The sequence below is a fragment of the Desmodus rotundus genome, chromosome 6, assembly GCF_022682495.2.
Source record: "Desmodus rotundus isolate HL8 chromosome 6, HLdesRot8A.1, whole genome shotgun sequence".
In the NCBI taxonomy this organism is placed as follows: domain Eukaryota; kingdom Metazoa; phylum Chordata; class Mammalia; order Chiroptera; family Phyllostomidae; genus Desmodus; species Desmodus rotundus.
In genome coordinates this window covers 109,784,105-109,797,297 of record NC_071392.1, presented here as the reverse complement: position 1 = coordinate 109,797,297, position 13,193 = coordinate 109,784,105, and the positions used below count along the sequence as shown (strand labels likewise).

The 13,193-nt window shown below is 51.7% G+C and overlaps 1 protein-coding gene and 3 non-coding genes across 13 annotated transcripts; all 4 read right to left on the bottom strand.

The window, feature by feature from the left end:
- Positions 1-2,141: 2,141 nt before the first annotated feature.
- LOC128781236 (uncharacterized) lies at positions 2,142-9,637 on the bottom strand. 10 transcript variants are annotated; one of them, XR_008427170.1, is made up of 7 exons: positions 9,508-9,637; positions 8,784-8,927; positions 8,150-8,272; positions 7,112-7,183; positions 3,604-5,454; positions 2,506-3,139; positions 2,142-2,400 (listed from the first exon to the last, which is right to left on the bottom strand). XR_008427170.1 is itself a non-coding variant. In XM_071221754.1 (6 exons), the coding sequence occupies exons 1-4, from the start codon at positions 7,670-7,672 to the stop codon at positions 3,652-3,654; spliced, it is 393 nt and encodes a 130-aa protein (XP_071077855.1). In that variant the 5' UTR covers positions 7,673-8,141; the 3' UTR covers positions 2,142-2,400; positions 2,506-2,601; positions 2,977-3,651. The 10 variants fall into 10 exon arrangements, 5 of the variants coding, with proteins under 5 accessions (XP_071077855.1, XP_071077857.1, XP_071077856.1 ...); XR_011651359.1 differs by having other exon boundaries at positions 2,506-2,601; XR_008427165.1 differs by having other exon boundaries at positions 2,506-5,454.
- LOC112304301 (small nucleolar RNA SNORA71) lies at positions 4,657-4,788 on the bottom strand. The gene has a single exon (XR_002974744.2). It is a non-coding gene; the product is annotated as a small nucleolar RNA SNORA71 (small nucleolar RNA).
- On the bottom strand, positions 6,422-6,555 carry LOC112304299 (small nucleolar RNA SNORA71). The gene has a single exon (XR_002974742.2). It is a non-coding gene; the product is annotated as a small nucleolar RNA SNORA71 (small nucleolar RNA).
- On the bottom strand, positions 7,702-7,834 carry LOC112304298 (small nucleolar RNA SNORA71). The gene has a single exon (XR_002974741.2). It is a non-coding gene; the product is annotated as a small nucleolar RNA SNORA71 (small nucleolar RNA).
- Positions 9,638-13,193: the final 3,556 nt, after the last annotated feature.

Sequence of the window (13,193 nt, the reverse complement as noted above, 5' to 3'; positions counted from 1 at the left end):
TTAGATGGGAACGGAGGCAGTCATCGATGTGAGAAACATCGATCCATTGCCTCTTGCATGCGCCCCAGCCAGGGACAGGCCCAGAACCCCAGGTGTGCGCCCTGACTGGGAACTGAACTGGCAAACTTTCGCTTTGCGGGACAATGCCCAACCAAGCCACACCAGTGCAGGCTCAGAGCCTTATTTTTGCTTTCTCGGTGTGTATTTATTGAGATGGGACAAACAAAAAGTGGGGAAATTTATAAGACCTGCAGTATACAAAATGTTCAAGAGTTCCACCTGAAACAAAAAGACAAAGTACACAGAACACTGAGCAAAGTGACAAGCATCTATGTCCTTATCAGCAATTCCCTTGAAGGCACGAACTGTCTTCTTCACCATCATGTCATTTCAAATATGGTGTCTGGCTTATAAACCATTTTTTTTAATGAATGACCTTTTAATCCGCTTGTCTCCATTCTCCTGGCTCTCAATTCTGCTGTGGAATCTTCCTGCCTCTAGGCCTTCCAGTACCCTATGGCCCAGTACCCTATGGTTTGCAGGCAAGGATCACGCCTCCTTGACCTTACTCCTGGCTCCTGGGTCACCTTGGGTGTAATGCTTTGCTCAGATTTGCTCCGGCACTGAAGGCCAGGGCTGGCTCCTGATGACCTGGCGTCTGATGGGACATGTGTGCCTGGTGTCTCCACAGCAGCAGACATTACCAACCAGCCACTTTAAAAAAAATCCTCACCCAATGATATATTCACTGATCTTACAGAGACATCACTCAGTTGCCTCCCGTACGTGCCCCAAACTGGGATTGCACCCGTAACCTAGGCATGTGCCCTGACTGGAGAACAAACCAGCGACCCCTTGGTGTATGGGATGACAATCCAACTGAGCCACCCGGCCAGAGCCAGTCACAACTCTTAAGTGGACTCAGATTCCTTCTCTTGGCATGTTTTCAGGCAGCTGTGAGCATCTAACTAAAGGTGGCAAATGGGCCCTGACCAGTGTGGCTCAGTTGGTTGGGCAGTGTCCTGCAAAACGGCATTCCAGAAAGCAGAAAGGCCGCGGGTCCCATTCCTGGTCAGGGCACATGCCTGGGTTGCAGGTTCAGTCAGCAGCTGGGGTGTATGTGAGAAGCAACTGATCAATGTTTCGCTCTCATACTGATGTTTCTCTCCCTCCCTTCCTCTCTAAGACAAAAAAGATCTTTAAAAAATAAAAATAAGGGTGGCAAACGGAAGTCAGAGGATGGTCCTTGGGTGTGTCTCTAAAGGGCAAGGGAGAAAAAGAACCCTGGACTTCTGGATGCCTCGGCCAGGAGCCAGGGGGCAGAATGGAGCACGTCGGCCAGGAAGAATGCCTGCCCCCGCAGGGGAGGCCATCAGGGTATGGAACGCAGGCAGGCTCGACAGCCTGAGTTCTGCCTCAGCCCCGCCAACGTGGTTTCGATTTCAATGCAGAAATCGGACATTTAACTCCATCCAGCCTTTCATCAGACACCTCTATTTGTAAAATGGGATTAAAAAGTTCACGCCTGCGCATCCTCACATTGTGGCAGTTACTGATTTTCACCCAATGATCTCCACGAAGCCCGACCTTGAGGACATCCTAAGGTTCCGGACAGCCACTCCACGTTCACCTCACTCCCACGTTCATGCAGTAACCAGCCCTCTCACAACGACACTGTGCATTTCATACCCCAGAGCGGCTCACCAACCCCTCCCACTTCGCCTGTGACTGACCAGCTTTTAGTAGTGAAAGTCCCCCGCCCTGGGACACCTCTCAGGCCCTGGCAAACTAGGACAGCTGGTCACACAAGCAGGCAATTATTTATGAGCCAGGCCCTAGAACTCCAGGCCACCCCTACTTTCTTGATGCCATCAGCACCCTGTCACCAACCACCCTTCCAAAGCCTTGACCCTCAACACCGTCAGCTCTCCCGGGTCCTAAGTCTGAACCAACTACCTGCACTTGTTCACCTCCCAGCCCTAACTCAATGCTTCAAACAAAAGCCCACATGCTGAGCCTCAGGAGACTGGCAAGAAACACAGAAGACTTGGAAACGAGGTCCAGCCTGTGACCTGCTTTCTCCAGGCCCAGCCTTGCTGGCACGTGGCTTGGCGCTGAATTAAAAGGCAGACAGAGCAAGTTTGTAGGATTTATTAAAGAGGTGGTTACTAAAGTCATACCACGTGAGGGACACAGGGTGGGCTCCCTAAGGGTGCTGCTGTCAGGGTGCAGAGCCAGCGGAGGTGGACCCCAGGCTTTCCCTCGGATCTCTCGTGCGGAGAGAGCAGTTGTTGCGAGACGCTGAGCAGGCAATGGGGAGGCGCTGTGGAGAGGCTTCCCATGGGAACTTCCCCCTCAACTCTGTGTCCCTCTGGCGTCCACAGCCACCACCACGAGAATCTAAAAGAAAGGTCAGGTGAGTTCAAAGGTTCGGGGCTCCCATCTGCATAAACACGAACCAGCTCATCTCCAGCCATGGGCTCCCAACCGTTGTCATTAACTTACCTTGGTGAGAAATAAAAGGCAACCCAGGTCCCAAGTCATCCTGAGGGTCACTGATTCATGGCCTTGGGACGTTCTTCAGCAGTCTCCGATCTAAGGCTGACCAGGAAGCAGAGGGGGCATATAAGCATTCAGTCTCTAGCACCATCTGCTCCCCAGTGACATCCCTGAGAAGGTCCCAATTAGCCCAGCCCAGGCCCCCAGTGTATGCACGCCTAGCTAGGTAACATGAGAACAGAAAAGGAAATAAAGGAGAAGCTTCTTAAAAGCCCGCTGTTAATAAATGATTTTCTTTCAAGCAGTTCATGCTCAGGGCCACTGACCCAGATAAGAGAAACCCACGGGAAGATAGCTCCACGTTCACTGTCAAGGGCTTTGACACCCAGGTCCCACTGCATTGTGATCAGGTAAACCACCATCCTCCATCCTCAGCAGCTCTTACTCCATAGTGTCATATGGTAAGTATTGTCTTACTTATCTGCCTAGCCTGTCGCAAGGCCCCAGCAGCGGTCATCTTGTTCTGCAAAGACCCGCTGTACTTGACCCAGCCAAAAGAGCCAAGTGGAAGATAAACTTCCAGCAAGAATTGTTCGGTGCCCACATCTCTGAAGATCAAGCTGCCAGGCCCATGTGAAGGCTAAACGAAAACACATCATCGGACCTAAGTGAGCCCCAACTCAACCCCCAGGACTGCGCACCCAGGGGTCTGAATCACCAGGTCTGGGGGTCAGGCTGGGCGGGTAATAACCTTTTCTAAATGGTCACCACTGTCCACTAAATCCTCCGGCCTGGCTAAGGAGCTCCAGGCCCAGGAACTAGACTGTGGGACGGGCCAAGCCCCTGATGCAAAAGGGGCCGAGGGACAGGTTGGAAAGACAAGGGAAATCTCATGTTTATTAGGTGGCTGCTTGTACCAGGCAGCTCACATGTATTACTCTCACCTCCTTCATGTCATCATGAAATGGGACAAAAACACACGGCAAAACTGCACCCCATCCTCAAAGACGAGAGACGTGAGTGTCAACGGAAGACGACCTGGGAACTAGAGAGGGGCCCTCAGACCAAAAGTGGGGCTCGATGGGGTGGACACCTTGACCTCACCTCAGCCAGGACATGCCTCTCCGGGGCACCACGCTGCAGCGTCTGGGTCTAGAAGGTGAAGGCAGCGCCGCCGGTCCGCCTGCAGTGCACGGAACCAAAGGCGGAAAGAAGGGCAGCTCGCCTGCTGGTGCCAGAAGGGGCCCGGTCAGCAACACAATGCTCTGACATGAACCAGAACGCGAGCTGGGGAGTCGTTAGCCTACAGATACAGATTCCAAAGATCCACAGGCCTGCCTGCAGACTTCTTCTCTAAGAAAAACCCCTTTCAAAAGAGAACCCACACCCCTGACCTGTGGTTCAGGTGGTTGGGTGTCACCCCACAAAGTGAAAAAGGCCAGTTTGATTCCTGCTCGGGGCACATGCCTGGGTTTTGGGTTCAACCCCCAGCTGGGGCACGTGTGAGAGGCAACTGACTGATGTCTCTCTCTCACATCAATGTTTCTCTTCCTCCCTGCCCCTCTCTGTAAAAATAAATCAATCTTAAAAAATAAATGAAAGAGAATCCACAAAAGCACAGATTAAAAGTCAATGGAAGGAGGTAGTCAGTCAATGTGTTCTTCTCTCCTCAGTGACTGACGAGAACACTCCTCAGTTTTCGGCTAGACTGTGACGAATGAAGTTTTCTATCGATTCAGAACTGACAGACCCCCTCTTTGCCACCACCTCCGGCCCCCTCCTTTATTTGTCTGTCTCCAGTCCTGGTGGCTCCTGGAGAAACAATACACGCTGTGCTCGAGGAAGAGACGAGGCGCAAAGACAGCACGAACAAGCAATTAAGTCGCGGGCTGTTTGAATAATGTATCAGGGGTTACCCTACACTCCTGCAAATACGTAAAGCAGAACCCACGATTTATGCATGCCCTCCGGTACTATCTGAATGCACTCCACTGTGAGGTCCAAAGACAAATGTATGGACTGATTTCTGACAAGCAGATCCTCAGCCTAAAAAGACAAAGTGAAGCCCACAAGTCTGGGGGCCAGCCCCATCACCCTATCACATGGGGGTCAGCAAAGGCCCAAGCTTCGGAGGGAACGGCAGGAGGAAAAAGCCAGTGTGTGAAAGCTCCAGGGTTTGGAAGGCACAGCTGGGCCCTCCAAACACGGGAAAACGCCTTTCAGCAATATTCTCCCTGCACTACCAATGACCAGGGCACAGGTAGCTCGCGATCACTTTCGGATGCAGGAGCAGAAAGGGACAGAGAGTGAGCCAGGAAAGGCGGGAGGCTAGTGTCTGGGGAATGGCCTGGGTCAGGGAGAGTGGCCCGGCCTCGCACAGAGCCCCCGCGGTGTCTGATGTGTCCTGCAGAGACCCCGTGAAACCTCCCTGCTATAGAGTCAAACACTTCCCGCATGGAAAAAGCGGAAAGGCTTTGGATTGGAAAAGATCAGGATCACGTAATCATGGCATCACCATGGAAAAAATTTTAAAACCTTCTCTGCTATCCCAGCTTTGATTTTCAGATGAAGTAGAGGGTGAGACTAGGTCACAGAGCTACGTAGGTTCAGAGGCGGGACCAAAGCCTCAGGTGTCTAAACCCACGTCCTCCATCCCAGCACACTGCCTACATACACTCCAGGACTTGGAAAGGAGGTGCACCTGTAGGCAGGTGAGGGACGGCCCCAGACCCGGAACACAAATGCAAACTCACAGGATGCCACTTTTACCTCCCTTCGCCTTACATGTTCACCCAAGCCCAGCGGAATACGCACGTGACTTTACAGATGCAAAACAACAGAATTCCAGAAAGTGGTCCCAAATCCTTACCTCAGGGCCCGACGGTCTAGCGCCCAGCTGATACAGACTGACATGAAGATGGCTGATGTCTCTTCCCATGGCACCTCGGCACCCGTCTGCAAGAGACAAGCCACGAGTGGGCACTCATAGCAGGCCCCGGGGGCAGAGAACGCTACCGGCACAGTGGCAGGCAGATTAGAGCACTCACAAACGTGGGCTGTTTCTGTAACTGAACAGCCACACGGCTGTCTCAGGTACAAGGGCAGGTCACCTGTGATCAGGAGTAACATCCATGTCATCTTATATGCCAACTGTGATCAATTTGTTGCCTACAAGTCTATGTTAAAAGGATGCCGAAGCCAGGTTTCAGGAAGCGTGCCATGGCTGGCTGGCAGTGACTAGCAAGAACCGGGAAGGGTACCGGGTGGTGGGAAGGCCCTGCGTCTACTATCTAGTCTGGGGACTGCTTACATACGCATCCTCAACTATACCGTGCCTGGTCCAGCTCTATTACTGCTCTAGCCCCTTAATCTAAGGGAAGAGGAAAAACCACCCCTGTGGGAACATGCGCCCTGTCCCCGCCAGGACTAAAGGTAGAACAAAGATGTCTATCTTCCAATAGAGAAACAACACTTCCAGTGGGGAAAAAAAGAAATGTGCCAGCCCCGGGGTTTGTTCAAGGGATTTGCTCCCCTGACGCCCCCTCTGGGATGAGCCCTACCACCTTACCATACCATGGCCTCTCCCACCCTCACTGCCTCATTTTGTCTTGTTTTGTCCAGGTGCTTAATGTCAGTGCTAGGCACAATGCGAAACAAGACAGAGGCACTACTCTCAGAAGATCACAGCGTGGGGGTGCGATAGACAAACCAGCAACCTCCAGCTGGGACTGGTGCTGAGAGGTAGGGCTGAGGACGTGGGAAGAGGTGCACGTGATGGGGAGGCAGACAAAGCTTCCATGAGGGGGGCCCTAGGAGCAGAGTGACTAGCCCCAACCATAACGTCCCCGAGGCAGAGCCCTGCCCAGCAAAAGGGCCTCTCAGTGAGCCGCACCAGGAAGTAACACCAACCGGTGGGAAGACGTGTCTGAAAGCTCCAGGGTTTAGAAGGGACAAGGGTGGACCCTCCAAACACGGGGAAATGCTTTCAGCAGTTCCTCTCCCTGCACTATCAATGACCAGGGCACAGGCAGCCCATGATCACTTTCGAATGCAGGTGCAGAAGAGAGCAGTTGGTGATGCAGGAAGGGAGGCCACTGCCAGCACCCCGAGAAATGGCCTGGACTGAGTAGACAGGTCAATGACCAGATTTACAACCTAAGAAGACAGAAGCCACATCTGATGGCCAGAGATTACTTACCAGGCCCTGGCCAAAACTTGACAGTTAAAGGGAAGACTAACAATGATACTGAGAGTCCTTGGGTGCTGAAGGATTGAGTGTGTGTGGGGCCAACGTGGAACGTATCACAGGACTCCCACTCCTTTTCACAGGCTCACAGAAGAGCTCTCGGCTGATTGCTGGACATGAACCCAGGTTTGCCTCTAAAATGCAGCCCTCTGTCCATTCCAGCACACCGCTGTTGTCCTCTCAACACCTCAGGAGCGCCCCGCAGGGGCTCTCAGGAACAGAGGAGCGCCCAGGCCTGTGCCCGCTGGCCCAAGGTACAAAGCTGGGAATGTGGCCAACAGCCTTCGCCTGCGCTCTCACCCCCCACACCTCATCGCCCACACAGAATTGAGGTCTAGAGAACCAGACAGGGCGGACGTCACTTACCCAGGACCACGTAATCCAGGCTCTCCCCGAGGACACCTCCCATATACATGGAATAGCAGTCACATGACACTCCTGCAGGGGACAAGAGCCAGCATGGGACTGACCACTTGGCACTGCTTCTACCTCTGGAAAACCAACATGTCACCAACAGAAAGCCACGTGGGGATCCCAGTTTTAGGATATAAACACACTGACAGCCCCTCCCCCTTGATCTTCAGTCTACTTCATCATGCTCAGTCACTGCCTGTCACCTACAGCTGTCCCACTAGGAAGGAACAAGGCTGGATACACTGAGTATGAGGAAAACCTTCCCACTTTTCCTTTGCCTGCATTACAGGACGGACAGCCTGTACTCACTTCAAACACAGGCACAGAAAGAGACAAGGAGCTGCTGACGTGGGAGACCAGAGTCAGAAGACCACAGACTAGGCGCCACAGCCAACCCAAGCACTGCCTGAGGCAGGACCTGTTCTCGATCTCCTTTGTTAAGGCCTCACGGAGACCAGCAGAGCCAGGCACAGAGAGGACTTGATAAACCAGACACCAGGGGCCAGAAGGCATCTAAGAGGTGATGGGTGGGTGGGTGGAGGTGTGTGAAAGCTCCAGGGTTTGCAAGGGATGGGGTGGGCCCTCCAAACACGGGGAAATGCTTTCAGCAATTGCTCTCCCTGCACTATCAATGACCAGGGCACGGGCAGCCCACGATCACTTTCGAATGCAGGGGCAAAAAATGAGCCAGAATCAGAAGCCCATGTTAACAGCCTGCTATCTGCCCAGGCAGGGGACAGCTGCCCAGCCAAGCCTTGAACACTATCATCACTCCATGGAGATTCCACCTCCCCTCATCAAGAGGAAGACCAACTTCTGGTACAAATGCCTCAATTGTTCACTCAACTCACAAGTATGCACTGAGTACCTACTATGTGCCCCATGCTGTGGATTCAAAAATAAAGAAAAACAGACAAGGCCTCTGCCCTTCTTAAGCTGCTACAATCTTCCCACTGGAAGGAAAACAGACAGGAGAATGAACAGACTCACCCAGGGTTACACAGCTAAGGGGGAGCTGAGTCAGCACACCTTCGAATTTCCATTTATTTCGTTCTTCACAAAAATTCTCTTAATGGAAAAAATTTCAGTTTCCTGGGAGACTGCAAAAGGCACCTGGAACAGGTAAGTTTGGGGAAGATGGAATTATGAAGTTGCCTGAAAGATGGCAGAAGGTAGTGGAACAAAACGGTAAATACACGGTTCAATAAAGTTACTGGGGAAAATGAAAAATGTTTTTTATTTTTACTTAAAAGCTGAACAAGCTTTTTGTCCAGAGGGTAAATTGCCGTCCCCTGTGTAAGTCCAGCACAAGACTTCACAAACCACTTTTGACATGTTCAATCAGTCACAGCCCCTTCTCCACACACTGCACCAATCTTTTTTTTTTTTTTGCATTTCAGTTGCATTTTTGCCTTTATTAAAATAATAAAGCACAGTATGCCGAAAATGTTGCTTATTTTCTTCCATCTTCAACACTAAAACAGCTACACAAAAATTCACCAATTTTGACAAGTTTTTAAAAAATGCACGCTGATATGACAGCTGTCACAATACAATTTAACAAAATTGTTTAGAATGAAGTTAAAGACAACCAAGGGCTACCCGGGCCATACAGCCATCTTACCGAAAACCCGAAGAAGCTTTTTGGCCCATCAGGCAGTGAGACTGGGGTCCTGCAGGGGAGAAGGGGTGACGACTGGTGCAGAGCCCCAAGGGCCATCCAAGGGAGCGTTGTCATTTGTCCCCAATAGCCACAGACTCCAAAGGCCTAGGCAGGGAAATGCATGGGGAAGGAGATTTAGTACAGAGCAGGGGGACAGGAATCCAGACTCTGGGGTCCTGTTAGTGTCCTGGACTTTAAAGCTCAGCCAACAGATCTGTAAGTGGAGGTTTAAACTTCCCTGTAAACGTTATTAAGGGGAAATGAGTTAACGGCTACAAGAACATTTCGCAGGCAACCGACTAACGAGTGGCTCAGAGCCCCTCAGGGCCGAGGTCACACACGGCTCTGCGCAACTCCCTGCGGGACCCCGGGCCCACGCGTCGCCGGCCCGTTTCTGGCCGTCAGCGTGCACAAGGCTTGTCCACTTGGTGGGTGAGGACCGGGTCTCTTGATGCCCGCACCCGCGGGCTCCGAAGCAGCGTCGGCTGACCTGAAGCCCGTTTCTCGAGGTCACGAACCCCAAGAGCTCCAAACCCCGCGGAAGGTACCGGCAAGGAACTGGAAGCTGGGCACAGGCTCGAAGCTGGCCTCTGCGGGCTCTGCGCGCCCCTCTGGGACTCCAGTTCCCTGGGACTCACTGAACAGGCGCAGACCCGGCGCGCAGCACTCCCTGCAAAGGACTCACTCGGGTGCCACATCCGACAGCGCAGGGCAGCGGCGGAGAGACAGCTGATACAGCGGGCAGGTGTAGGCGTCTGAGCATTTCGGGAGATGGCGTGGGATGACTGCGGACCACAGCCACGCGACCACGACACTCCCTAGCGCCGGCGGAAACAAGGTTGGGGCGCGCGCTGCGCCCTAGAGCGGCGCCTCCCTGGGTGCAACTCACGCAGGTGGTTCTGCGCGGCCCCTAGTGGAGCGGAGTTTAAATTCTGACTCTGGAGGGTTTGGGACAATTTCCCAAAGTCGTCTGGAATTATAGAAATAATTCCCCCACTTGCTTTGCTTTTCTATTTGTTCTGAAGGTGTTCCTTGGTTACTGACTTATCATTAATGTGTAGAAATGATCACTCTTACACGTGACAAGCGTTTATTAGCAGGAGCTCGGTGTTCACTGTGCTTAGTTTGGACAATAGGAATCTGTGTGGTGACCATTGTAGAGTACCTAGTTTAGTAGCTGGCACAGCTGAACAAATGAATGAATTCTGCCCGTGTATCTACTTGGACATCGCCAGTCTCAAATATTGTTCCAATGGCCTGAGACTGGGATGTAAGGGTGACGTGCACCTAGAGAAGTGGGCAGGTGCTTTGCTGAACCCCATCCTAAAATTAAAATGGAATTAGAGTGTGGAGAGAGTCCTTGAAGCAGAAGGAACTTGATCAGATTCGCACAGAGACCGAGGAGACAGAGGTCCTGTGCTGCCAACATCACACTAGACACAGGGCTGGGAGGGGACTCACGGCCCCCAAATCTCACAAGCACCAACACTGCCTGTACCCTGGGCCAGGTGTGCCTCTCAGACCTGGGGCAACCCTGTCACTAACTCGGCCCGCATTCGGAAGTGTAGACAGCTGAGCCTCTGGCCTGAGGAGTGGGCTCCCTCGGTCAGACCCTGGGCACTCACTAAGCACATTGCAGAAATCCAATCCAGATGTATGCAGCCAAGAGAAAAAAATGGGGGTCTGTGAGCATGGGAGCACTCCATGTTCTGTGTTCTGGGAGAAGTTGTTGGGGTTCTAAGACTGTGAGGACACTGGGGGTCTCTGTGATGGGGAGGGGCCGTGGAGTGCTGTGGCCGTGAGGATGTTGGACGAAGGGGTCAGGTATATAGACCTGTGGCCACCCAGCCCTGCTGTCCTCTCCTGCCTCCTACTCTTGCTCTTACTCTCTCTGTGACCTTGGCTGAGTGACCTATCTTCTGTGCCCAGCCTTAGTGTTCCTTTTCTGAAAAATGAGCAGAGTCAGAGCTCCCCCTCTCATAGCATTGCTGTGTTAATTAAGTGAAATGATTTAGATCGAGTGCATAACACAGAGCAAATGGCCATATCACGGTAGTTGCGACACTGTAGTATTTCTGAGAAAGCCGAGGGCTTCTGTGGCTGTGAGGACCGTGTGGGATTATTTATGATGCGGAGCGGTGAGCTGTGTTCGAAAAGTCTAAGGTGAGTAGAAATATAATGCCAGCCACATGGGAAATTTAAAGTTTCTAGGGGCCATGTCAAAAAGGTACAAAAGGTGAAATTAATCTTAGTAACATATTTTAGTTAACCCAAGATAACCTAAATATTGTCATTAGAGCATATAATCATTCTTTTTAACTAATAAATGAGATAGTTACTATTTTACAAAGTCTTTGGAATCCCAGGTGTGTTTTACGCAAACAGCATATGACAATTTGGACAGGTTACTGTGATCTGTAGCCACACGTGATTGGCAGCTGCTGTGTCTGTGTTCCTCGGAGCAGGTCTAAGGCCGTCAGGATTTCATTAGCCCTTTGGAGCCCGAGGAGAGAAGCGGCAAGCAGGAGGCTGCCAGCAGGGCCCTCCACACCACCCTATTTGTGAACCTGGGACATCCTAAGAGGAAGCTCTCCAAACCCCCTCCTCTTGGGTTGTTATGGAGACTTCATCACAAGGCATCATTGGCTAAATCACTGCCCATTGGCAATTGCTTCAATCTCTAGCCCATTTCTCCTCCCTGAAAGTCAGAGGTCAGGGGGTGGGACTGAAAGTTTCAACCCTCAATCCCTTGGTTGGTTCTCTTGGCAACCAGCATCCTCAGGTGCTTCCAAAAGTCAGCTCATTCACCTTTATCACTCTCAACGCTTCAGAAATTCCAAAGGTTTTGGGAGTCGTGAGTAAGGAGCCTTGGACGAAGACCACATATATATGAAAAATATATTGTGGTCATCTGAATGACCAAATATATATTTCTTATCATCACCACATCACAACAGGTGGCCAGTGCCTAACCCACTACCTGGACAAAGGCTCTTTGTCTCCTTCAGCAGGTGTGGAATCTGTGACAGGAATGTGTGCCTGCCACCCAAAAGGTTCTGCCCATGTGGGGGCCTCTGAAGATGAGGGAACCCTAAGAACAGGGCCTGTTCACATCGCGGGAGATGCAGGCAGAGAGCACCAGCACAGAGGCCTCCGAAGAACCTCTGAAATGGAGGCCAAGAGAGAAAGATGCAGCATTAAACACGAGCCCACCCCAGAGAGAAGCCTCCCCTCCACCGTACTCTTTATTCCATCTGTTTGGGTCCTGGAGGTATTGGAAACAGGAACGTAAGCAGAAACCTGGTAAAGGGAAACACATCTCAATAAGTAAGGAGAGAAGGCTCCCGCCCCTTCCCAGCAGACGGCAGCCCACTCTATACTTGGGCCACACTGGTGGAGAGGAGCTCTACTTATAAATGATCATTGAAAATGTAATTAATACATTAAACTGGACATTTAAAACAATTGAATGGAAACTGTGTTCCTCGTTTTTAGCGATTATAAGACTTACTACCTAAGAATGTCAGAAAAGCTACGAAGCCTGCCTGATATTTTTCTAGGGACAGGGGAAAGATACTCCTACTTAGAAAGTCTAAAGAGGCTGCCAAAAAAAAAAATTGTGAATACATATGAGGAGGGATCCTGTTTTCAACATACTGGTCGCATTAATATAGGAATGGGCTGTAGCTGTGAGGCCAACATTCCACCAATCTAGAGTTTGTGACCTCACAGTGCCTGAGAGAGCCCCTTCCCTTGGGGAAATGGAACAGCTGGCTCAGCAGATTGTTCCAAGGAGTCAATGCCCAGGGTCTAGGCTGGAAGTCAGCAACTGGCCCTGTGAGGCTTGCAGGAGCTCCAGGTCCCATTCCCACACTCAGAATGATCAGCATGCTGGAGACCTTGCTGTACCTGTCCATCCTCCTCCTCGTCTTCTTCCTGCTCCTCTGTTACTGCATCTTCCGGAAGCAATAGGCTCAGGCTCCTGCAGGTTGGAACTGAGGCCTGACAGAAGCCTTGACCAGCCCAGCTCCCTGGGGTTTGGATTGGTTCTTCCTGAGCTGCCTCATGGCCTGGGTCTTGGCCTGTTTTTGGAGTCTCCAGCAGCCCCAAGCCCTCTCTGGATACTCTGACAGACTGGGATGAGACAGAGGGTCTTTCCACCAGGGTCAGCTTCCACCTAGGCCTCAGCACCTCCTTCTCCCTGAGTCCTCTAGCTGGGTCCTCTGACCCCCTTAGCCTCTCTAGTTTTGCTTCTCATTCATTTTTGTCCTGGGCTAAAGGCCACTGGTTCTGGAGAAGGGATCAATGTGGGCTCAGTAATGGTATGAGTGACGCAGGCCTCTGCCATGGGGGCAGGCATGAGAGGTGGTG

Coding starts and splice junctions, on each gene's coding strand:
- LOC128781236 (XM_071221753.1), bottom strand. CDS start 7,672: ATGCCTTCTGGCCCCTGGTGTCTGGTTTATCAAGTCCTCTCTGTGCCT. Junction 5,455..7,111: donor CCTGGATTACGTGGTCCTGG/GTAAGTGACGTC, acceptor TGTCTCTTGCAG/ACGGGTGCCGAGGTGCCATG. Junction 3,683..5,368: donor CTAGACCGTCGGGCCCTGAG/GTAAGGATTTGG, acceptor CGTGCACTGCAG/GCGGACCGGCGGCGCTGCCT.